This window comes from Parus major, chromosome 17 (assembly GCF_001522545.3).
Source record: "Parus major isolate Abel chromosome 17, Parus_major1.1, whole genome shotgun sequence".
Lineage (NCBI taxonomy): Eukaryota > Metazoa > Chordata > Aves > Passeriformes > Paridae > Parus > Parus major.
Genome location: NC_031785.1, coordinates 2,253,526 through 2,277,804, shown reverse-complemented (window position 1 = coordinate 2,277,804; position 24,279 = coordinate 2,253,526). Strand labels below are relative to the sequence as shown.

The 24,279-nt window shown below is 57.8% G+C and overlaps 1 protein-coding gene across 11 annotated transcripts in view; it reads right to left on the bottom strand.

Moving 5' to 3' along the window:
• Nucleotides 1–6: 6 nt before the first annotated feature.
• Nucleotides 7–24,279, bottom strand: part of KCNT1 (potassium sodium-activated channel subfamily T member 1) — a 78,185-nt gene continuing 53,912 nt past the window's right edge. For 5 of the 11 annotated variants that reach the window (XM_015645170.2, XM_015645176.2, XM_015645177.2 and 2 more), the window contains 30 exons: nt 20,502–20,581; nt 19,438–19,537; nt 18,304–18,360; nt 17,927–17,975; nt 17,700–17,759; nt 16,852–16,926; nt 16,425–16,508; nt 15,930–16,024; nt 14,757–14,937; nt 14,512–14,676; nt 14,299–14,435; nt 14,120–14,183; nt 13,689–13,797; nt 13,404–13,512; nt 12,462–12,611; nt 11,980–12,218; nt 9,874–10,090; nt 9,383–9,488; nt 9,132–9,304; nt 8,872–8,943; nt 8,469–8,603; nt 8,139–8,250; nt 7,746–7,847; nt 7,565–7,648; nt 7,106–7,234; nt 6,782–6,802; nt 5,650–5,953; nt 3,984–4,046; nt 1,415–1,499; nt 7–1,018 (listed from right to left, as the gene is read on the bottom strand). In XM_015645170.2, the coding sequence (XP_015500656.1) occupies nt 898–1,018; nt 1,415–1,499; nt 3,984–4,046; nt 5,650–5,953; nt 6,782–6,802; nt 7,106–7,234; nt 7,565–7,648; nt 7,746–7,847; nt 8,139–8,250; nt 8,469–8,603; nt 8,872–8,943; nt 9,132–9,304; nt 9,383–9,488; nt 9,874–10,090; nt 11,980–12,218; nt 12,462–12,611; nt 13,404–13,512; nt 13,689–13,797; nt 14,120–14,183; nt 14,299–14,435; nt 14,512–14,676; nt 14,757–14,937; nt 15,930–16,024; nt 16,425–16,508; nt 16,852–16,926; nt 17,700–17,759; nt 17,927–17,975; nt 18,304–18,360; nt 19,438–19,537; nt 20,502–20,581 (3,478 nt within the window). In that variant the 3' untranslated portion in view covers nt 7–897. Of the gene's footprint in view, nt 1,019–1,412; nt 1,500–1,782; nt 4,047–5,649; nt 5,954–6,781; nt 6,803–7,105; nt 7,235–7,564; nt 7,649–7,745; nt 7,848–8,138; nt 8,251–8,468; nt 8,604–8,871; nt 8,944–9,131; nt 9,305–9,382; nt 9,489–9,873; nt 10,091–11,979; nt 12,219–12,461; nt 12,612–13,403; nt 13,513–13,688; nt 13,798–14,119; nt 14,184–14,298; nt 14,436–14,511; nt 14,677–14,756; nt 14,938–15,929; nt 16,025–16,424; nt 16,509–16,851; nt 16,927–17,699; nt 17,760–17,926; nt 17,976–18,303; nt 18,361–19,437; nt 19,538–20,501; nt 20,582–24,279 lie in introns of those variants that run through there. The other 6 variants (XM_015645172.2, XM_015645171.2, XM_015645173.2 and 3 more) reach the window with 6 other exon arrangements.

Here is a 24,279-nt window from a genome sequence, read left to right as displayed (position 1 = left end):
CGCCGTGGGGAGGGGAAGGACAGCAGGCTCTGGCCAGGACAGACAGAGGTTGGACCCCAGACTGCCCTGGCCGGAGTGGGGACACCAAAGCAGCACATGCAGGTGTGTTGGCCCAGCCCAAGCATGCCCGAATCCCCCAGGCAGCTCAGCCCCAGCGGCAGCACAGGGGGACACAAAGCCAGGGCTCGGGGGCACTGCCACAGAGCTGGCCCAGCCTTCGGGCCCCTGGGCTTGGCGTGGTTTGGTTTGTGAGATGCCAGGAGGTGCTGGGGGCAGAGCAGCCCCTGCCATGGCACCGTGGGGGCTGCAGCTCACTGTCCTCTCTGTCCCTCTGTCCCCTCTGTCCCGCTGTCCCCTCATCCTGCTGTCACACGGCCACCAGAGTCCTTCCCCAGCACCCAGCGTGGCCACCCAGAACAGAAACCCAGCAGAGGATGAAGAAGATGAGTTGGGTGAGAGAGCAGAAGTTTGGGTGCCCTGGGGGACACCTGGTGAAGGAGGAGGAGGAAGAGGAGCAGGGTTTCGGTGCAGTTTCACTCTCGTCTTTACCAGTCCCATAAAAACAACCAACCTGCACCTTCCGGGGCGGCACCAACCACAGCCCCGCTCCCCCAGGGTCATCGGCGTCTGGGCTCAGCCACGTCCCACCAGCACCAGCGAAGACTTTCTCACTAGTTGCGGTATCGGTATAAAAAGTTAAAATCCCCGGGGCGCACGGCCACCGGCTGTGGGTGAGTCCGGCTGTGCCGCCGCTGCCGGGGCTCCGGGCATCCCTCCCGGGCCCGGGGCCAGGCTGGGCATCGCCTTTCTCCGGGGCACCGCGGGCAGCGCCGCCTTCCCCTGGGGCTGCGCCGTCCTCTCCTCCCCCGGAGCGCTCGCCCGGGGCTCGGGGGCTGCTCACAGCTGGGTCTCGTCGCGCGTTTCGGGGTTCCCGGAGCCCAGCTTGTTGCTGCAGCTGCTCTTGCGGCTGTGGCCGTCGTTGGCCACGTGTGCCAGAGGGTCGGAGCGGATCAGGTACCTGCGGGACACAAACACAGCCCGGTTACGCTGCTGGAACCCCCCGAACTGAGGCCGGGACACGCAGGGGTGTCTGTGCTGTTTGCAGAGCACGGCGGTTGTTTGAATGAGAGGTGTTAAATAACAAGAGGTGTTCGTGTAAATGCCATGAAAGAATATGATAAATGATCAGGAGTTATTCCTCGGCTGCTCAGTGGCCAAAGCCAAAGGAAAATTCCACACCACCCATGGGAGCTAGGACGGGGCTGCGGAGGTTTGGGAGCTGCTCGGGAACACAGGGAGGGGGAATGGCCTGGGAAAGAGGCAAAACCCGAGGGCATTTATGAGAAATGATGGGAAACAATGGGATGGGGGCAGCTGGTGGCACCGGGGGGAGTCGGGGGGAGGTAACACCCACACGATGTCATTGAGCTCCAGCCGCGTGTCCGGGGGGGGGTTGATCAGGACGTAGGACAAGGTGTTCTGGTGGTCGTTCATCTCATCTGCAAGAGGAGGGACAGGGCTGGTGAGGGAGGGACACCCCCACAGACACCCCAGGGGAGGTGACAGATCCCATCCTGGCTCTCGCTCCCACAGGCAGATGGGTCCCTTCAGCAGGAGAAGCCGCGGGCAATGTCACTGCCACCGGGAGGGCACCAAGAACGTCACTGCCACCTCCCTCCTCACTCCCCAGGCTCTCCCCCACCACAGCACGGCCCGGGGGACTGGCACAGGTAACTCTTCAAAGCACCCACTCCCCCCCCCAAATAAAGTGAGTTGTCTTACCTTGTTCCAGTGCAAAAGAGGGAACAGGTTAGTCCTGCTGTGTCAGGTACAGCACGAGTCCAAGCACTGGCTCAGGGCAGCTGAACCCCCCCGGGGCCGCCCCGACGCTCTGCCCCCCTCTCCCCTCCAATTACTCAATTTAGCATCATCCAGGCACGGGGTTAATCCACGGGTTGCTGCTTTTCCCTGCCCGGGGAAAATCGCCTCCATGGAGTTTTCAGAGCCGTCGATGCCGTTTTGGGGATGGCTCTAAACCTCAGTGACCTCCCGGGGGGGGCTCAGGGCCACCAAGAGCAGCACCCACGGGGGCGGACGGGGGGTCTCGGTGCCGGGGGGGCCCCTGTGCTTCCCGAAATAGCCAAGAACAAGATCATGGTGAAATGGATGGGGGTGCGAGGCTGCGGGCGCCGGGGAGGGGTGGAAGCTGCCACAGGTGACACCATTTCCAGACGGGCTGATGGGGGGTGGATGGACAGGGCGGAGAGGGGACGGACAGACGGACACCGGGGCAGCATGAGGAGCACGGCGGGACACCAGCTCGCTGCAAGGCTTGTCACTGGGACACCTCCCCAGGCTTTTGGAAAGGCCCCTCTGAGGAGCAAATGGAGCAAATGGAGCTGCTTTGGGGGCAGCAGGAGCAGGACCCGGCCTCTGGGATGGGATTAACTCCAGGCTGGGGGCCGCTCCCTGTGGCCTGTCCTGCTGCTCCCAGCACCCTGTCCCTGCTGTCCCCCTGCCTGGCCTAGGGGATCCCCCAGCCAGAGGCTGCCCTGCCCCATGGTGGGCACGGCCAGGGGCTCCTGCCACAGCAATGACAACATCACCGTGCACATCACCCCTGCACGGGGCAAAACTGCTTCTGTCCAGCCCTCAGCTGCAGCTCCAGCAGCACAGCCACCCGGCACAGGAGTGTGAGCAGATTCCTCCCGAGCTGCCTCTGCCAGGGCATCCCCGGGTGAGCCCAGGGGCATCCCCGGGGCCAGCGGTGCTTGCAGGGGGACGCCAGACCTTTGTTTCGCTGCCCAGACACATCCCTGGCACCTCTGGGACCTCAGGAGGTGCTGCAGAGCCGGGGGGACCCTCGGGGTGATGCTGCCTGGGACCCCCAGCCTGTGCCAGGGTCCCGGAGCCACCGGGGAGTTTTGGCCATCCCAGTGCTCAGCCTTACAGGGAGACAGGGATGGGGGTGGCAATGCTGGGGCAGGGGCGGCACACAGACCCTGGGACCCGACGGGACACACGGGGTTTGACGTGACAGGAGGTGGGGACGGGCTCTGGGCAGCTTTCCCTGCCCCATGGAAGTTTCCTGACCCCAAGCAGCCCTGCACACCGAGTATATTGCTGCACCTCCACCACCCCGGGCAATATACTCTGCTGGCCTGGGGCTTCCATGAGCCCCAGCTGGGGCTGTCTGATGGAGAACACACTTTGAAGGAAAATGCCAACGTTTCACCTTAAGCCTGGGCTAGTGAAGCCAAAAATGAAGCTGGGATGGGCCCTTGGTAACCTTGGGGCTGCTGCAGCAAAAAGGAGCCTTTCCAGGGCATGTTCCACCGTGGTGAAAAGGTGAAAAAAAGATGGGAAACCCTGGCAGGTCCCACAGAGCCCCACAGGGTTCCCAGGGCAGCTGCAGCACCAGTGGCCCCTGTGGCTGCCATTGCTGCCTCGGGCTGAGCCCAGCACCCCTGGTCAGAAAATGGGGTCTTCTAATGCTGGAGAGGGGTCCAGGAAGGCAAACCGTGGGGTGCAAAGGGATTTTTAAAGCAGTGCCTTGCCCTGGGCTGTGGCTGACCCAGCAGGAGCTCCAGCATCTCATCACAACATGCACAGGCAGCCTTGGTGCACTCGTCCCCCTCCCTGTCCCCTCCTCAAGCTGTCTCTGGCTGTACAGCCCAAAACCACCTCGCAGAGCCCTGGAGGGAGGGTTTTGTTAATGAAAGCCAAGGGCTGTGATTTCCCTGTAGGAATGCAGCTAAAAAAGGTTTCTGAGGTTTCTGTCTCCCTGATTAGGCAGAGCCCTACATTTGCACCAACACCACAGGACACTGACTGGTTTTCCAATGCCACCCAACAAATTAGTGCTGAAAGCTCGGGGATCTAAGGTGAAAACTGGCAAGGGTGAGGTTTGGGCTTAGCTGGCATGATCTTGTTGTACGCTGCACGCCATGAGTCACGCGGGACTCCCAGGGAAAGGGAATTACCTTGCAAATATCCCAGGTTTACCCGATTCATCACATCACTGGCTGTTAAATTTGCTACATCCTCTACAGAACATACAGGGAAAGGCACAGACATAAACAGAGAGAGAGAGAGAGGTCAGCAAGCCATGGTTCGGCAAATATCAGAGACGAGCTCCTGCACTGCAGCGATAACGAGAGCAAAAGAAAAAGGAAAGGGGCAGAAGGCAGAGCAAAGTTTTTCCATGGGTGTCCAGACACTGACGGTGACACGTGGTGACAACACACAGTCCCAGCAGCACGGGATGCCCAAGGAGCTGCTGGTCCCCACACTGTGCCCAGTGTCCCTGTCCCGTGCCCCCCACTGTCCCCTCTCCTGCCAGAGCTCCCCACAATCTGCCAGATGGGCCAGGACAAAGAAACCAGCCCTGACCTGACCCCAAGCTGTGCCCCAAGCCTCACCAAGGCCAGACTGCCCCCCTGGAACTACAACAGAAACTTCTGGGACCGGGAATGTGGGGAAAAACAGAGAGGGGGATGCACCCTGCAAGCCCCTGCCTGGCAGTCCCTGCCCTCGCTGCATCCCACCACAAGCTGGTTCTCCTTCCTCGCTCCCTGGGGACCCTGGCAGTGCCCACAACCACCCCTGGACCCTCCCTCCAAACCCCTCCTGCTCTTCACTTCTGGACATTTTCTCCTCCTCTTTCCCGTGCCTAAAGCCAAGATGGGAAAGGAGGAATCCCCCCCCCAGAACCAGCTCCCATCCCGGCTGGGGCTCATTGCCAGCCTGAGTGTGGGCAGGGGCCAGCACGGGGTGGACGGACACTCTTGGAGGATGGAGCAGACAAGCAGCAGCACAGGATGGTTTCAAAGAAAGAAAGAAAAAAAAAAATAAAAGAAAACCAAACCAACCAAACAAAGGGACCTGTGGGCTACAGATTTTGTCATAACCAAGGGGTGGGAGCTGTCCAGGGGGACACAGATGCCAGCACCGACGGGCAGCTCAGAAGCTTCACGAGAGATGCGGCTGCACAGAGGGACCCTGAGCGCTGTGGCTGTCACAGCCACACACCGGCGTCACACGCAATGAAGCAACTCAGCCCTGCAGCTACCGAAAGGTTTTCCACCGAAGAGTTTACGGCCGATTAAAGTCTATAACAAAAGGGGGCTGCGCCAGCTGATGGGGTTTGGCCTCTCCCTGCCACACTCCGGGGGCTCTCGGGTTGTGCTGACCTGGGGTCGGGTTGTCCTGAGGAACCATCTCTGCATGGCCGGAAAGCGGGGGACAAACGGGGCCTCGTGTGCCAAGGCTGCGAGGGGACACCGGGTCCTGCGGCGGGCACGAGGAGTCACCGTGCCACTGCCAACTCCTGCCTGGAGCCATCCCAGAGCCCAGAGATGGGGGGCTGGCAGGGGAGGGGGGTCTGCGTGGCGGGACCCCAGCCTGGAGCCGCTGGTCTGCACAAGCACAAGCAAGCCGGGGAATGAGGCGGCGCTGGGAGCACGCCCGGCAGCGCCCGCGGGGACGGGCTCGGCACGGCGCTAAGCTGGGCATGGGGTTAGGCCGGGCGTGGGGTTAGGCCGGGCGTGGGGTTAGGCTGGCTCAGGGGTCGGGCTTGGCGCAGGGTTACCTGAGGAGCCCGCGGGCGGGAGGCACCACCGCAGAGCAGCTCGGCCGAACGGCACTTACCGTACCCCGTGGTGGGCAAGCCCAGGTGCTTCATACGGTTTTTGACCAGCTCGGACAGCTCCTGGCGCTCGGAGCGCCGGTACAGGCTGAGGCGCTGCTGGCTGATCCACTCGGCCGTCTTGCTGGAGTGCTTGTTGCCCTTCCTGCTGAGCCGCCGTGCCCACTGCATGCTCTTGCGCCTCAGCAGCGGGTGCTCCGACTGGTCGCTGGAACACGAGTTCCTGTGGTGGCTCGTCTTGATGCCCCAGTGCTCCTTGACGTCCTTCGTGTCCTCGCAGTCCTCAACATTGATTGAGATCTGTGACTGGAAGCCCAGCAGGTCACGCGGGATGGGGGGTGGCCAAGAAGGGTTTGGCCGGTGGCTGGAAGGGTGGGATCTCTCCCACGGGGTGGGGTCCTTCCTCTGACCCAAATGGGCTCTCCCAGCATTTCACCTCTGCACTGCCCGAACCACAGATCTCACAGAATGCCAGAGGGGTTTGCATTGGAAGGAGCGTAAAGCTCATCCCGTTCCGCTCCTTGCCGTGGGCAAGCACTTTCCACCAGGCCGGGTTGCTCCAAGCCTGTCCAACCTGGCCTGGAACTTCCAGGGATGGGGCAGCCACAGCTCCCCTTGGATAAGCAGTGCAGAGGGGAGTCTTGTGAGCACCTGACACCTCACACAGGATCACCCCTGGCATATCTGCCCAAGGAACAGCCATGCCCTGATCCCCCTCTCTCCCCTCTTACAGCTGCCACACGTCTGACCCAGCAATCCCCACTGCTGAGCAGGAATTTATCAGGAAAGCCTTTTAAGGCGTCTCAGGGAGCTGGGTTGCATTTAATTAAATGTCAACTTTCAGCTCCCTGTCACTGCTTCCTTACAAGTTGAAAACTGAAGGTATTTAGGAGGGATCCCTTCCTTGCTCCTTATCCCAGTTAATTACATCAGGGCACTGAGGGCTTTTCCCAGAGCTCTGAGGCTCAGTTGATATCTCCCTTCCATGGGGACGGGCAGGGCTGTGCTGGCACCGGGGCTGAGGGCTGGCACAAGGCACGGGGTGGCTCTCAGTGGCCAGAGCCACCCAGGGATCAGTCCCAGGGCGGGGGGACAGGGAGGCAGCGCCTGAGGCTGGAGACAAGCGGCACTCACCTGCGCTCTGATGTCGTGGGGCTGCAGCAGGGGAGAAGGAAGGGAAAACCAAGAGTCAGTCCAGCAAAGGGGCAGCCCTGCTGTGCCCACCCTGCTCCCCACGGCACCCAGAACATCCAGAGATGGGCACTGACCCTGACCCAGCGGATCCAGCTGGGGAACCAGAACAGCCACACTAAACCAAGTAAACACAAAAATTCCCTTCCCTTGCTCTCAGCTCCCCACCCAGGTCCGAGGTGTCCCAGGGACCAGCAGCCTCCTGGACCCCACCTTGGCTGGGACCAGCAGCAGCCCCTTCCCACCATGCCACCAGCGTGTCCCTACCTCGGAGGTTGCGAACATGTGCGACTCCGTCCTGTAGATGCCGATGGGAATCTCGGCACTGGAGGAGCAGAGCTTCTGGAAGAGGCGGCCGTACGTCCGGATCCACAGGTCATCCTCCGTGATCTTCATCTGAGGAACAGAGGACAAACGTGAACCCCCACGTGCACCTCGGGCTGCTCCTCCACAACCATCCCAAAAGTGACCAGGACTCCACAAGAAAACCAGGGGCAATTTCTGACCTCTGCATTCAAAACTGGGGGTTTGGTCCTTGGCAGCTCTGGGGTTTTTTGTAGCACTGAGGTTCCCCAAAATGGAGGGGAACAATGACCTGGCAGTGCTGCTCCCCACCCCAGTCCTGCAGAAGAGGGGGACCCCCACCCCCTGCACAGGGTGACAGATGCCACCAGAGCCAGGACAGCCTGGCCTGATGGTTTCAGCCCAAGGGGACTCGGCACGTACCGCACAGAGGTACCCGGAGCCCGGCGTGGTGTCGAGGCCCAGCAGCAGCCGAGTGATGGTGATCATGTAATCCTTGACGAATGACTGGGGAGACATTTGGGCAGGAAACCAGGGAAAGGTTTGCTCAGATATTCCCTGGAGGCTGCAAAGGGGAGGCCACAGCTGTGGGGCTCCATCTCACCTGGTAGAGCAGCGTGTCCAACATGCTGATGCTGAAGACCCTCCCTGCTGCAAAGGGCAGCCGGAACATGAAGGCCAGGTTGGAGCCATTCTCTCGCTCTCTCTGCAAGAAGAAGGGGAACTTTGAGCTCAGACTGCACAGAAACTTAGAGGACTCATGGCAATGGGAGGGTGCAGGTGTGGTGTTTCTGGTGGGTGTGGCAGGAGGAAACAAGGGCAGCATTTTTGCACTGTAGAAAAAGAGGATTTTTTTTTTTCCTCCATGGAAATGTGTGAGACATGATTGGGTTTTCTGGACATGGGAAAAGCACAGGACTTTGAGGAGCTCAAATGCAGTCAGCCACTGCCAGTATTCACTTCCCAAGCCCCCCTGCAGGGAACGACCTCCTCTTACCTTTTCTAGCTTGGAAAGGGCCAGAGAGTAACTGTCCTTTGCTCTGAACTGCATGAATCTCATGTTGGAGGGGTGGGTCAGCTCTGTGATAATGCTGAGGCTGGGGAAGAGCCTACAATGGAAAGAGATCTATTGTCCTGCAGCTGTCTCAGAGGATTTAAAGCCTGAGGAAGACCACAGTCATTCCTGTCCTGTCTGAGGTCAGAAACAGCTGATTGCATGCTGCTTCCTCCAGCAGCCCCAACGCCAGATGTGTCCCCCCGTCCGTAGCCACCACCCCAGGCACTGGCACCATTCCTGGTCTCACCCCCAGCAGTGGTCAGCCCTCACCTGAACATGGTCTGGACGTTGACAATCGTCTTGGCATCGGCCATGTAGTCCTCCTCGGCACTCATGGTGCTCTCCTTGTCCACCACCACCAGGTTGTCAGCGTAGATGATGCCACACTGCAGCAAACTGTCCAGGCTGGGCAGTTCCCAAAGAGAAGAGCGCAGGGTCAGCCCTTGGAAACGACACAGGGAAGCAGCACAGGGGTTCCACGGCGAGCCCAGGCTGCTCCCAACCTGCTCTTCACCTGCTCCCATCTCCCAGGGAGGGGCTGACAACCCGAGAAGCCCAAGGTGGGCTCGGCTCTATGCTACCGACCCTGGGGCTTCTCACAGGGCGACTGAAAAGTCTGGGCTGGGGTAAATGCGACAACTCAGGCACGACAGCCACACGTGGAAACACCTACTTGTCAATGGTGCCCTCCATGTAGTAAACCATGGGGAAACAGCAGATGGCCTCCAGAAAGTGGTGCTCAGGCCTGGGGGGAGAGCCACAGAGAGTGAGGTGGTTCAGCACGTCCGAGCGGCAAGGACAGACTCAAAACCCCAGGGCCAACCAGCCGAGGTAGCCAACGGTGACCCCGCTGGTCCCTCCCATCCCGCAGCACGAGATGGAAACGCAGGGAGGGCTCTGTGTGAGGGAGAAGACCCGTGGAAAAGTACTTGCTTGTTGTCCAGCAGCAGCACGATGGGGTTGAGCTCCTTGCGGGAGCGGTAGTACGCCCGCAGCGGGACGATGAAGTTGTAGAGGCCATTGCCAGCTGTCTCTGCAGAAACGATGATCAGTTTGTTCTTGAACCCGTAGGCTTTGGCGTCCTCGAAGCTGTTGTGTTTGCAGCCCTGCGTGTGGGACATGGACGTGTCAGTGGACACATCCTGGGGGTTCAGCCCCAGGCAGCCCCCACAGCCCCTCCACACCTTGTCCAGCCTCAGGCAGCAGAACGGGGCTTTCTCGGGCAGAAGGTGGCACAGGGTCGGGGAGCTCCCGATATAGGGCGAGTTTGGGGGGTAGCCCTTCACATACCTGCAGCAGAGAGAAATCTGTGTGAGGACACAGGGAGAGATTTCTGTTTATCCAGTGCTCAGGTGCTGGGGAAAACATTCAACAGCAACACTGGCAAAGGCTGTGCAAAACTCTGCTGCAGCAGCTGGGAATTCCCTGAATACACTTATTTAGGAGTAGTTTTTGCCATGCAATGGCCCATGAGATTGTAAAGCTGCAGGGACAGAGCGCTCATGGAAAAGCCAAGAGGGGCTGAGCCTGAGCATCCCTGGGCACCACAGCCTGCCCTGTGCCGTGGTCCCAGTGTCTCTGAAGCTGGAACCAACCGGGTGCAACCACAGATGCAACCGGATCCAACCGGAATGAGCCGGACTAAGAAGGTCTCTATGGACAGGGAGCGACTCACTCCACAACCGCCGAGCCCTCCTCATCTGACTGCGTCATCTCGTCCTCGGACTGGTCACTGAGGAGGTCACAGGGCAGCAGGGACGAGGTGTCAGCCAGCTCCAGGACGGGGGCGATGCTGGGCCGGCGCGTGCCCGAGCCGTTCTCGGCCGGCAGCGCCAGTTTGCTGCTGTTGGCAGGGCGGCACTCGGTGTTCTGCAGGTCCATGGCCACTGTACCTGGACACGGCGGGGAGGGAGCACAGCAAACACGCTCTAAGGGGGGGAAATGTCAGAAAAGCCCCCTCCTCAAGCCCTGTGCAGGGAGGAGACAGCCCAGCTGGTGCTCTGCTGGAGTCAGAGGCACAGAGAGTGTGACCTTATCTCTGATACCTAGCTCAGACATCCAAGAAAACACTGAATTTCACATAACACCATGAAAACAACTGTTAGAGTTAAATAGAAAAATTAGGAGTGTGAGTGTATAAATTAGAGAGCTTTCTTAAGTCACTGGGTGAAAAAGTTAAAGGTTTAAGCTAGTTTAGAAAACAAAAGACAAGATGTAGGATTTAGGGTGTTGTCTCTTTTCCTTCTTTCTTCTTCATCTTCTTCTAGAAGTTTTTGGGTAGAAATAAGTGATTGGATGGAGAGTGCCACAGTGCTGCACACAGGTGTTGGGTCATTGGGTCACTAAGAAAAATAATTTACTTGGCATTTATTAATTGGGTAAATGGACATATAAAAGACCTTGAAGAAGATCTTTGTTAGCCATTTTTCACCTCTCTTAGTGCATGTGGCTCCTTGTACCTTGTATCCATGTAATGTAGATAAAAGAAGAATAAACAACCAAGTCTGAACAAGAGAAAACTGCCTCTCTCTCATCAATCTTCAGTCCAAGGGGAAAAAGAACCCGACCACAAGTGTCCCATCAGGACAGTGCTCAACCATTTGTGGGCACAGGGAGTGCAGGCAAAGCCCAAGCAGTGACCTCCAGCCGGGCACTGCTGTGTGCAGCATCTCCCCTGGGTTCTGTCCTGAACCACTCACCCAGCTGCTGCTGCCAGAGCTGCCAAACCGAGCTCTGCAGGAGCTCCCATCGTGTCTCTGAGATGAGAACCCTGCAGCCTAAGCCCTGCCCGCAGCTCCTCACCAGGATCTGCCCTGGCACTGCCCCTCCCATGCACGGCCCCAGGGCGAGGCAGGCAGGCAGCAATGCCCTCATCCACCTCCCACATCCCTCTTGATCAGCTCCAGCCCTTAGAAACTCAGAATCCTTAAGGCAAGAAAAGTCCTCTAAGATCACTGAACACAACCATTCCCCCACTGAATCACGTTCCCAAATGCCACACCTACACATCATTTAAATCCCCGAGGGATGGCGACTCCACCACGGCATTGATGGAGCGTCCCAAGAAGCAGAGCCCAGGCATTGGCCTTGCCAAACATCACTGCCCTGCTGGCACTCCTGGTGTTCCTGTCCCTCTCATCACCTTTGCCAAAGGTCCCTCTGTGCAGGAGCCGTGTGACGAGAGCTGTGACAAACACCGCTCAGCAAAGCGCTCTGCGGCTTGCTGGGGGATAATCTATGCAAATTGCTGCTCAGGAGTACAAACACATAAATTATTTGCCTGAAATATAATGTGCTCGTGTGGCTCAGCTCCTCCAAAACTTGTTCTCCCCAGATACAAGAGGGAAGTAATGACTCATGGTATTTTTCACTTGCACAAATGCACCGCTCGCTGCAGAGAAAGCTACGCTCTTCCTCGGCTTGGGATTCGTAAACGTGATTTAGGATGTGCCCCCAGGCATTTCTCCTTCCAGCCTTGGAAATAATTGAAGGCTAAATCCAGACTTGGGGCATTTATGCAAATACCCTTAATGATAATGGACATCACGAGGTTTAATAAGGATATTTGAGCTTGCTGAGAGCACCAGGGTGCAAGGAAACGTGTATTTTACTGGTGAGACGACCGGGAGAGAGGATGGAAAGCGTTTTTCATCGGTGAGCGGCAAGGAGCGTGCAAAACACAAAATAAAACCCAGCGTGGGGCAGGGAACGAGCCCAAAGGTGGGGAAGGTGATGGAGCAGGACCTGCAGGCTCCTGCTGCCCCCCGAGCCCCCCACTCACCCATGCTGGCGATGATGCTGTGCACGGGCAGGCGCGAGGGGCCGTCGTAGCTGCCCCTGCCCGCAAAGCCCTTCTTCTTCTGCTTCTCCTCCTGCTTGAAGATGAAGGCAGAGTTCTCCTCCTTGGTGATGTTGATGTAGAAGCAGGTGTCCGACGCTGCCATGATGTGCCTCGGGCCGGGGTTCAGCAGGATGCTTTTGTTCTCCTCCCTCCGGATGCCGATCAGGCAGACACCGTACCTGTGCCGGGAGCAGGGGTTGGGCATTCCCAGCCAGAGAAAAACCCCTCCGGGGCACTGTCCCTGCTCCAGGGAGCTCAGAGTGCCCTCCAGCCCCTGCCCATCGACCCCAAGGCATGCAGATCCCCTGCCCATCACCCCCCAATCATGCAGATCCCCTCCCCATGGCCCCCCAGGGATGCAGTTCCCCCTGCCCATCACCCCAGTGATGCAGAACCCCCTGCCCATCACCCCCAGCCCTCACTTCTTGTGTGCGTGGAAGGCTGCGTAGGTGAAGCTCTTCCCCTCGTACTCCATGAAGAATTTGCTGTCTCCCATGCGGATGTGATAGACCTCATTGCCCGAGCAGCGCCCGTACATCCGCTGCCACTGCTCCGGGGACTCCTGGCCCTCCCTGCAACCACAGAGCAGCATCAGGAGGGGTCCACCAGGGCTGGGATGGGACCTCTGGAGCTGGGATGGAAACTGAGGCTGGGATGGGACCCCTGGAGCTGTCACAGATCCCAGAATTCCAGCCAGATGCCAGGGCAGGGCACCAATAATGTCTGGAGCTGCCCTGGAGCCTGACAGCGGGAGATGACAGTGACACATCACCACGAGCTGCCGGTGCTGCCGAGGATGAGCTCGTTTTCATTTTGGGTTTTAAGTGCCTTTTTAGTTAACGAGGGCTCCTGCAGAGTGCAGAGGGAGGGGTCAGAGCCCGTGTTGGCAAACAGCTCTGAGCATGGGGCGAGAGGCATCTGGCAAGGATGTTTCATAACTGTTTTGATGGCACTTCACCCAAAATTCTACCATTTCTGACTGGCCCATGTGCAGGGCACACAGCACTGCTCTCCTGTGCTGGCAGAGCTCCTCCCAGCCATGCTGGATATATACCCACTAAAAAACCCTGCCGGCTCTGGGGCTGCTTGTGCTGTGAATTCGCCTTCCTGCCAGCAGGACTGTGCCAATGCAGAGATATTTTTATCTCCAGTCTTTGGAAAGTTGGCACTTCCCAGCCCAGCTGCACTGGTGTGGTCCCCTTCCAATATGGGCTTTTGCTCTTGGTCTGGGTGTGGGCCACAGATCCCCCTGTGCACCCCAGAACCATCCCAGACCCCCACCCTCCCCCCTGAGCTCAGAGACCTCAGTTCTGCCGTCCCTCCCGGCTCAGGCAGGGGCAGGGGAGGGCAGGGGAGGCACTCACTGGCCACGGGAGGTGTGCACCAGCAGCGTGATGAGGGTGGAGGTGGCAGGGCAGACACAGTTCAGGGCCAGCATGGCGTATTTGCACTCCTCTTCACACACAACGTGATCTGAAAGGCAGAGGGGACCATCACGGAGGAGAGGGGGACAGATGGGATCCCTGGCTGGCAGTGCCTGGGAATGTGGTCATTTTGGGGTGATGCTGGGCACTGGGTGTTTCCTCCTCCTGCCCATCCAGGAGGGCTCTCAGCTGACCAGGAGCTGCTGTGCAGCTGCTCCAACTCACCAGCAAACTTGACATGAAATTTATTTTCTGGCTTTAGGATCTGAACGTAGAGAGGACAATTTGGAGCAAAGTCTTTGACAGCCCAGGCCCTCAGGATGGTCTGGTGGTCCTGGACAGGGACAAGAGCAACAAGAGCTACTTGGTTGATGATTTGTTTTCCCCAAGGCTTCTACAGCTGGGATGAACTGCAAAGCACCCAGGCACCCTGGAGACAGCAAGGGCTCCTCCTGCCCCTGCTGCTCCCTGAAACCCAGCACTGATGGGAAACCAGCAGAAGAAAGGTGAGCCCACAGGGGCTGCGTGCCTCTGTGCCATCCCCCAGGCTCTCCATGGTGCTCAGCCCCTTCACTGCACCCTCCTTTGCTGGGCACAGCTGAGATCAACCCCACCCCAATCCCTTCTGCCCATCCCCACCCTCCGGCCGGACTCACCGCCGCTGTTCTGTCCACCTCGTTTCGGCTGCTGAGAATGAAGCAAGCTTCTCCATTGTCCATCCTGCCAAGAGAGAGCGGTGACCCCGGGAAATGCCACCCCAGACCCAGCAAAGGGACACGGGGACACAGCTGGGGTGACATCCCCGGCCGGGGATGTGTGGTGTGTCCCTGCTCACTTGGCTCTCATGAGGTCCTGGTCCTTGAGCGCGGAGCCCTGGAGGTAAATGACGCGCTGTGACCACAGCGGGATCTGCAGCACGCGCCGCACCTGGATGTCCATCTCTGTCGGGCACAGGATCACCACGTAGTAATCCTGCGGGACAGAGGCCGCCGTGGGTCGGGGTCCGGGGCTGCGAGCCCAGCACGGTGGGACAGTGCCTGGAGCTCACCTGCAGGCGTGGGTGGGCGTAGAACTCGTTGAGGAAGTCCATGAGGAGGTCGATCTTGAGGGAGCTGACGCAGAGGACGACGTGCTTCTCCGTCTGCGCGCGGTGCCGGCTGTAGTTCCCTCCCGACTTCTGCCGCTCCATCCACAGGTAGACGAGCTCCTCGAACTGCCGAGGGCACGGAGATGATGTCCCCATGGGCAGGGCTGCCCCCAGCCCCTCCCCACCCTCAGCTCAGCGGGTCTAACCTGCAGCGGCAGCACCACCAGGGCCACGCAGATCATGATCACCACGAGGAGCTGGGAAGGCCAAATCTTTGGTGTCACATCTCCGTAGCCCACGGTGGAAAAGGTGACGATGCAGAAATAGAAGGACTTGAAGAGGGAGAGCTTCTCACCTGCTCTTTCTAAATGCTGGATGCCACAGGTCCTGGAAGGGAAAAGCCCCATCACAGCAGGGCCTGCCCGGGACACAGGGCGGCAAAACACCACCAGCCTGCAGCTCAAAGCCATCCTGCTGGACACAAATGTCACCCAAGCCTTCCCAAATTGTACCCCCTTCCCCCAAACTCATCCAGCAGCAGGGCTGGGAGCACCACTGAGCTCTGAAATAGCATTAGTCATCCACACCAGAGCATCGTCTTTATTGCCAAAAACTCATGAGCCTAAAAGCCTCATTTCCTCTCCATTCAGCAACTTAATGGTATAATACGCCTCAAACCCAGACCAAGGGAGCCAGAGGAGAATTCAAAGCCTAATTCAGGGCTAAATAGCCAGTGATGAGCTCTGCTGCCCCTGCCCAGAGAAACAGCCTTGATGTCAGCAGTGCACAGAGTAAAGGGCCCAGTTAATTAGCAGGAGCCCCAGTGGCCAATTACACAAATGAGCTCAGGAGCTGTGACCTGTGGGGGAGGAAGAGCTGGGCTGGAGGCTGGGAGTGAATGAGCCATCCCACACCTGTCCCTGGGGGAAGCTGCTGTCCCTGCCCTCGGCACTGCTCTGGCACTGCCGTGTCCACATCCCCCAGCTCCCTCTGACAACACCCTCATCCTCACCCAAAACTTCCTGATAAACCCAAGAATAAAGGAGGATCATCAGTCTGACTTAGAAACCCCTCACAGTGCTCAGTGTGCTGGGGAGGAAGCAAAGCAGGGGAAGGTGTGAGCCCTGCTAGAGCCTGGCTCTGCCAGCCAGCCCAGATGGCACAGCTGGATTCCCAGGGTGGGCACAGCTGGATTCCCAGGGTGGGCACAGCTGGATTCCCGGGGTGGGCACAGCTGGATTCCCGGGGTGGGCACAGCTGGATTCCCGGGGTGGGCACAGCTGGATTCCCGGGGTGGGCACAGCTGGATTCCCGGGGTGGGCACAGCTGCATTCCCGGGATCAGGAGGGAGGTTTGGAGAAATGGAGAACAACACTCACCCCGTGAAAACGAGACACAGGAGGGTGCAGATCAGGATGAGCACCTGGTTAAACATCGCTGACTGCGTCCTTTGGATGGCTCGGTGCAGATCGTTCTGGGGACAGAGGGGAAGGCTCCCACCAGCTCCCAGAGCCTGGGGGAAAAGCTCCCTCCAAGCACCAACTGCTGCCTTGCTGGCTCCAGCAGTGCCCTCCCCACTGAAGGTCAAGCCTGGGTTTAGCCCTTGGGAAGGGATTCACATTCCCATCAGCAGGTCAGGGAGACACAGCTCCCGTGGGAGCAGGGGAATGGCTGGAACACCTCACCCCTGAGCACCCCTGCCACTGGCTCAGGCACTGAGCGATTCCTGGTACTCCTGGCATTCCCAGCCTGGCATTCCCTGGCACAGCTGCACTCACCAAGCTCCAAATCCTGCCCCAGGGGCAGCCAAGGGTCCCCTCCCGGTCCTGCTGCCCTCCACATCCCCCAGGAGCTGGACAAAGGGGAACACTCACAATCATGTTCTCCAGGGCGTACTTGGCCAGCCAGCAGTTCAGAAACACAGGAATGAACAAATTCCGCAAAGGAGGCCAGAATATCTACAAAAAGCAAGGGTTATTAGCAGAAAAACCCATGCTCTTTTAAAAAGCAGAGCTATAAGCAGCCAATCCTCCCTGTGTGGAAGGATCCAAATCCAAGCTGAGCAGAAGCTGCCACTAAACACAGCCCTGCTTCCCTGGCTGCAGTGGAGCAGGAAAGGGAGGATGGGTTTTGGGATAACACTCCAGAGAAAGTCATTATATTGTCAACTACTGAAGGAAAAATTTGCCACCAGCTTTAAATACCACTTGGCCAGACACCCACTTTTCTTAATTTCAGCACCAAAAGTACAGCACTTGCTACACTTAGAGCTGCTTTCGAATGTCACCGGGACACACTCACCGTGATGATGAATGGCACCGTGTTGATCATCTCCAGGATGAAGGAAATGCGAAAAATCTGTTCCCAGATGTTCCCCTGAGGAATCAAAACCAAAGAAGAATTAAATAAGCTTAAAAACTTGCCAGAGGACAATTAACACGACCACGCTCTGCCACAGACGCTGCTGGCTGAGGGGAATGTGGGCCAGGAGAGGTGCAGTGGTGGCTGCAGACACACTGGGAGCAGGAAATATTCCCAAACTCCTCAGTCCTCTCCACAGCCACTACATCCCTCGGTCTGTCACTGCTGCCACCCAGAACTGGGGGACAGCAACGCCTGGTGCAGGGATGGAGGGTGACAGTGACAGCTACAGATGGCTGGCACTCGGAGCCGGCGGTGACGCAGGGTCTGGGTCTCTGCTGCCAACCCTCCCCCGGTCCCTGAGAAGGTGCCATTTGTTAAGGTCACTTTTTCTGGCCATTTTAAGGGGTTTTGGTCAGCCTGTGCCTCTCCCTGTCTGGCTTGGAGCGGTGCCGCTCCCTCCGGAGGCGGCAGAGCTGGGAAGGAGCAGGAGTCACCCTGCCGAGCTCAGGAAACATGGGATGTGTCAGCCTGGCACTAAAAACAGCGAACCTGCGTTAAACACGTCTGAATTTCCGAGAAAGCACAAAAAAGAAGAGATTCTGCTCTGCACAATGCTTATCCAGCAGCCCGAGGGGGAATGAGAAAGGAAAACATCCAGAGCCGGCTGAGACATCACCGAGACAAATCCTGCCCGGGTGCTGCATCTCCAGCCAGCTCCGAGCTGCAGAAATCAATTCCTGCCGAGGGGCAGAGCCAGGCTGAGCCCTCCCCGCCCGGGCTCTCACCTTGTAGCTGAGATAGATGAGCAGCATGGTCTCCAGGAAGCTGATGAGAGCGATGCTGACCTGCAGGGACACACAGGGAGGCTCCGAGGGCTCTCTCCAGGTGTTGGCAGCGGATCAGAGCTCACCGAGCCCCCCTGCCCCAGGGAGCCCCTGGGGGGATCACAGGGGGGGCAGAGCTCCCAGCCCAGCTCCCCTGGGCTCCTGCACACCCAGCAAGGGCTGCTCACCTGCACTGCCCACAGCGGGGTTTTTCTGTCCACCCAAAAGATGTGGGACCTGCAAAGAGAGCCCAGAGGGGATCTGAAAGCTGTGGCCCAGCTGCCAGGGTCTTCATCCCCTGCTGAATGCAGACCCAAGGCCGTGGCTGCTTCAGGAGCTCCCTCCTGCACAGTTTGCTCGAGCAGCCCCTGCACTGGAAATAAACCATTCCCAAGGGTGCAGCTCTTGCCAATGGATTTGATTCTGGGATGCTGTTCCACGTCCCTTGAACAGCCCCACGACTAAGAATTGGCCTCAGGCAGCTGCCAGCAGCAGCCACCTCCATCCCTTTGCTCCCACATCCTGGCAGAGCTGAGCCAAAGCCCTGGAGCAGCTCCACACTCACCAGTTTATGTTCGTGGACTGGTTGAACGCTGTGTAATTCTGCTTTTCGCATTCCCAGCTGGGAGAGAAAGAGCAGGGAAAAGCAGTCAGTGAGGAAACAGGGATGCTGGGATTGACTCCCTGGGATCACTGGACAACATTTCCATGGATCCAGACACCCTGATTCCTATAGCCAGGGCTTTGCACAGGAAAGGTCTCACCCAGGCAGCCTTGAACATCTCATTACTGGAGGATAAAACCCCTCAGGTGCTTCAGCCCCCACCAGAGATGCTGTGGAATGCTGATCCTCCCTGGCACAGGGCTGCAGGGAGCTGGGAACTGGGAATTACCAGGTTACAATTAGCAAAAACTGCTGAGCTGCTGCTTCTGGGACAGGGCTGGCTGGGCCCCCAGCACCCTGCCAGGCAGGCAGCACTGAGCCAAGCTGTCCTGCCTCGCTGTGAGGGATGTGATCCTGTTGGCCAGCCTCAGGAAAATGGAATTCCCTGAGCTGCAGCTGTGCTAAACCTCTCAAGGGTGAGCATCTGTGCCCTGCTTCATTCTCACAGGTCTGAAAGAACTTTCAGAATGTGCAGATGTGCTTGGTAGTCTGCAGCCTTTACAAGGAGAAAATCAAATCACCAGTTCTCCAACCTCTTGGAAAAAAAACCAAACCCACATTGTACATGAGCTAAACGAAGCAAGGACACATTAAAAACAGGCTTATACTGAATCCCAGCACAAAGCTGATGTGGGGAATCATCCATCACCTCAAGGATTCACACAGCACAGAGGATTTCCCTCTCACATGCTTAAATGGGATTTAGTGTTTATATCTTCAAGGGAGTCAGCCTTCAGGAAATATTTGCATGGTGATGCCCTGGAGTCACTGAGCTCTCACCTGGGTCTGAAGGCCCCGACAGAGTCAGACAGAATTTGGAAGTGAACACGACCTGAATTTTTCCACCATGCACTGCTCAGGGCCAGCAGATACCCCCACACCCAGGGTTGGAGCAGGGGCTCCCAACCTGGGAAGTTTTGTTAAAGTACCAATTCAAACAGCTGGGAGGAGAAAATCCATCCTCACACCCACTGCACCCACGCTGAGCCCTGCCTGGGGTGGGCTGGGGGCTCTGGGGGCTCTGGGGACACTCACCAGCCGATGCCCTCCTCGGGGTTGTCGAGCAGGACACGCACGATGTACAGGAGGCACGTGAGCAGCTTCAGGGAGAAGTTGAAGAGCCGAATCCTCAGGCCTGTGGTGGAGGGGAGCAGGGATGGGGCAGCATTCCCGGGCATCCCGAGCACCCCATGGACCCCAAACACCCCGGGTAACCCTGAGCATCCTGGGCACAGCCCCACAGGTTCTGCTCAGCCCCAGGTCAGCAGCACTGCCCACGCTCCACGTGTCCTGCCCGCTGTCAGGACACAAGAGACCAGCTCAGAAATAAAGAACCATGAGTCAGCTCCTTGCTGACCCCGATAGGTGTGAGAGGAGCTGCTGGAGCGTGTCCCCCTCATTAGCAGGCATTTAAAGGCACCAGACCAGCACTGACCGCATTACAAGCAGCTTGCAGGGACGGGGATGGCCAGGAAAAGCTGCTGCTTTATCCACTCTGCCTCCCCAGCCGGTTCATGGGGTTGTTACTCAAACTACAAGTGAGAAATTCATCACATTTTCATTAAAAACTTCCCCGTGGGCACCCTGTTGTGCTGCGCTCCAGCTTTTTAACAAGACAACAGGATGCAGGCAGGAAGAGAAAATGCGAATTTATAAATTAACGAGCAGGCCCCCTCCAGACAGCTAATGACATCTCAGAGAAAGAAAATAAAAACACCATTAGTCAAGTGGAGACTAATGCCGGTGGCTGGAGGGGGAGTGGGTAACACAGCCTGGCCTGGCTGTCCCCACAGCCTGAGGGAAGCACGGGCAGCATGTGATGGGGACATTTGCTCCCTGTCCCCCACCCCGCTCCCAGGCAGCTTGTGGTGGCTGTCCCCAGGGAGCGGAGGTGGCAGGAGGCAGCTTCTCCTCCCCATGCAAAGCATCCCCCAAACGGGGCCGGGGACACCCAAACAAGAGTCCCCAGAGTCCCCGGGCTGGGGACACGCGGGGACAAGGCCACCAGCAGATGGCAATGGCTTCTCATGGCACAGGACAGAGCGCGGCTCTCCCGGCTCGGGCAGGGCTCCAGCGCGGTCCGTGCGCGGAGAACTCACTGGATCGCTGGTTTTTGATGAAGAACAGCTTCAGCCGCTCCTTGAAGGTGTTCTCATTCACGTAGAACTCGACCTGCACCCTGCGGGGAAAGCCCCCAGAGGGGTCCGTCAGTGCGGTGCCGGGGCAGAGCCGGGGCCCCTCTGTCCCCGATCCCGGCCGGGTCACCCCAGGCTCGCCTCGGGCTCCCGGCGCTTCCCGCAGCCCCAAACCAGCGGCAGCGGCAGCCGGGAGCCCCAGGGAGCCCCAAAGCAGCAGGTGTGACCCCCGGGGCCAGCTCTGCCGGGGGCCCGGGGCTTGGCTTTCGCTCACACACAGCCAGGTGACGGCAGAGTCACAAACTTCTCCTTTCACACGCTCTCCACAACGTGCAAAAGCTCCCAGAAAAGCAGCGGCCTTGGAGCAGCCTCCCCCCGTTCCATCTGCTCCAGCTGCAGCAGAGCAGGAGCTGGCGAGGACCGTGTCCCCAAGGTCCCCAGGATGTCCTGGCTCTGTCCATGCCCTGCCTCTGCCTGAGGAGGAGAAACGCTCAGCATGGAAGCTGCTAAAAAACAATTCCGCTCTGAAAGGAGAAAATTTCCCTTTGTTGCTAAGATACCACAATGGAATGACACTTGGTCATTCCAGAAAAGCCCAGGAGCTGACAACCAACTCCAAACACCGCTCGGGGTCCGGGGTGGTGACCCCTGGCACGGGGACGGTGCCAGGGCAGGGAGTCACCTGCCAGGGAGGTGAATCTGGAAATGCCCCATTCACGCCTCCCTTGGGTTCTCCTGCCTCCCCAGCGACCCCTGCCAGCCCCCTGCCAGCCCCACATCCCAGCTGGATGCCCACGGCCGTGGGGATGGGAGAAAAGCTCCCCGAGGCTGGAGGCTCCCCTCAGGGGGCTCTGGGATGGGGGATGAAGGGTGTGCGGGAAAAACCTGTCCCAGCTCAGCTCATCCGCCACCGCCTCTCGTGGCACTTTGTAAAGTCATTTATTCATCACCCAAAATCTCTCCGCTCCTGCTGAGTGAAACATGAGCGGCTCCTCCCGCCTCGCCTTTACACCGAGCCAAAATCTGCTCCTTACCGGCCGTAAAGGAGTTAAATGCGAACATCGCTTCCCCTACCCGCTGTATCCAGCACTTCCTAAGGAAGTGCTCCTGTTACTACTCCTTTTTTAACCGCTTGCAAGAGGTCACGGAGCCCTCATTAAGCAGGCGCGTTCCCGAGCCCGGGCACGGATGGAGGTGAGCAAATTCCCGGTGACAATCGCTGCCATCCCGCTCCATCCCGCTCCATCCCGCTCCATCCCGCAGCTGCCGGATCCTGATTTACCGGGAGGGATAAAGCTTTACCGAGCGCTCACGCCCAGCTGATCAGGCAGCGGATTGGGAAGGGGATTCACGGGATCCTCATTGCTCGGATCCTCATCCCGGCACAAGGGGTGGCCAGAGGGGCTCTGCACCACACCGGGGTCGGGGTCACCACGAGAAGGGGAGGACAAACCCAGACCCCACTGCAGGGAGAGAGCAGGAGAATTTCCAAGCCCTGGCTCATCATCACGATGCTTGAGGAGCCAACAGCGTTAATGCAGAGCCTCCAAGCTCAGCCTTTACACGTGTTAAAATTAATCGTTCCCAGAGCCAGACTCGGCAAATCATTTTTCTGTGCCAGGGCATAAATCAGCTGTCACAACTGCTCACAACGCTGCACGCAAGATAATTGCTCCTTCTCCTTATTAAAAATGCCCAGGAAGTGCTGGGAACTGGCTTTCAGCTCCAACAGCAGCACCCCATTCATCAGAGTCCCCGAGGATTAAGTGCCTTGAGGAGCCGGAGACTTCAGGGAGCACGATTCCTCTGCCTGACATTTGTCTTGTATCAAAGCAACAAACAGCAAAATAAATCTCTGTCACCAGACAGATGGTTCACTGATATGCCCACCTCGAGACAAGGACTGTAATTGCTGATGGATAAAAGGACTAAATGATTAGATCTAACTTTTTATGATGAAGTAGCCCATGTGTTCATCCATCCTGATGGCTGCAGGAAGAAGGAGCACTGGAAAAAACAACAAAGCAACAAAAAAGCCGTGTCTTGACAGGGGGGAACAAGGTGTTTAACACTGCAAAGAAATGAAGAAATAAAAGAATGTGGAAGGAACAGGTTCCTGTGCAGACAACCTGCCAAGGCTGAGCCCCAGATCTTTGTGGGGGTCCCACTCTGCAGGTGAATCCAACATCCCACAGTAGATGAGGGATGGCTCTTCCCAGGCTGCAGCACCACCCCAAAGCATCAAAGCTCCTACTCCATTTCCAGCTGAGGGAAGGAGATGATATCATGTAAAACGTACCCTTTAATTTCATTGTCAGGAAGTTAACTGGAAATAAAATTCAGGCAAAACTCTGACTGCATTATTACCACCCCAAAACACAGCGTGACAGCTCTGCCTTCAGAGCAGCTCAGCCAGGATGGGGTGTTCAGTGTCCCCTCCCTGCTGCCATGGCTGGGCATCCTTCCTACCTGGAGTATCCCTTCCACCTGGAGCATCCCTTCCACCTGGAGCATCCTTCCCACCTGGAGTATCCCTTCCACCTGGAGTATCCTTCCCACCTGGAGTATCCTTCCTACCTGGAGTATCCTTCCTACCTGGAGCATCCCTTCCACCTGGAGCATCCTTCCCACCTGGAGTATCCTTTCCACCTGGAGCATCCTCCCCACCTGGAGCATCCTCCCCACCTGGAGTATCCTTCCCACCTGGAGTATCCTTCCTACCTGGAGCATCCCTTCCACCTGGAGCATCCTCCCCACCTCATCCCCACTGTCTGAGCATCCTGGTGCCAGCCCATCCCAGGCCATTCCAAGGGTCAGCAGCTCCACAGGCAGCCCACAGCTCCCCCCCCTGCTCTCACTGAACACCCCCAGGCCATGCAAACAACGATCCTGGTACAAGTTTAGTTCCAAACCCTCTGCCTGGAAGTGTAATTACTGCTATTATGCACTTCATCATGCCTGAGCGACTTCGTTTTCTTCGCTGGGTTATTTATTGTACTTTATTAATCTAAGATTAGAGGCAATTTGTTGTAAGATGAGGAGTTCCCAAAAAAAGACACAATAGTTTGTTGGGAAAAGTGCAGGATGAAAGGCCGGGACGAGCACATCTCAGCCCACTGACATTAAAATAGACACTGAGGAGCACAGCCCCTGCTCCATACTTCCCATTTCCCCAGAGAGCTGGGACAGATCTCTTAAAAAGGAGGAAAACACAAAAATATGAACTCATACAGGGATGGGGAGGTGGAGATATCCCCCAAATTCTGCATCCACGGACACTTACACCAGCAGTGGGGCACAGGCAGCTCCCTCCAGTCCCCACAGCCTGTGGCAGTCCCTGGCCCTGGCTGAAAGCTGAAAGTGCCCCAAAATCAGCAGCCAGGCAAGGGAGGGAGCTGCCAGCCCTGCCCCAGGACCTGCCCAGAGCCCCCCTGCTCCTTTCTCCAGCAGGACTTGGCTTCCCAGGGTGGTTTTGCTGGATTTTATACCAGACACTTCTTGCCATGAGAAACGTCTCTTCAAATAAATAAGGCTCTTGGTAGGGAAAAAATCCCCAGCCTCTCCCCACAGCTGCATTCCTTCCCCTCACACTCCCCTGGGTGGGAAATGCTGGTGTTGATACAATTCCAGGGTGGGTTGGGTTGGAAGGGACCTTAAAGCTCATCTCATTCCGACCCCCTCCACTAGACCAGGCTGCTCCCATGCCCATCCAGCCTGGGACAATTTCTAGTCCCAGGAATCT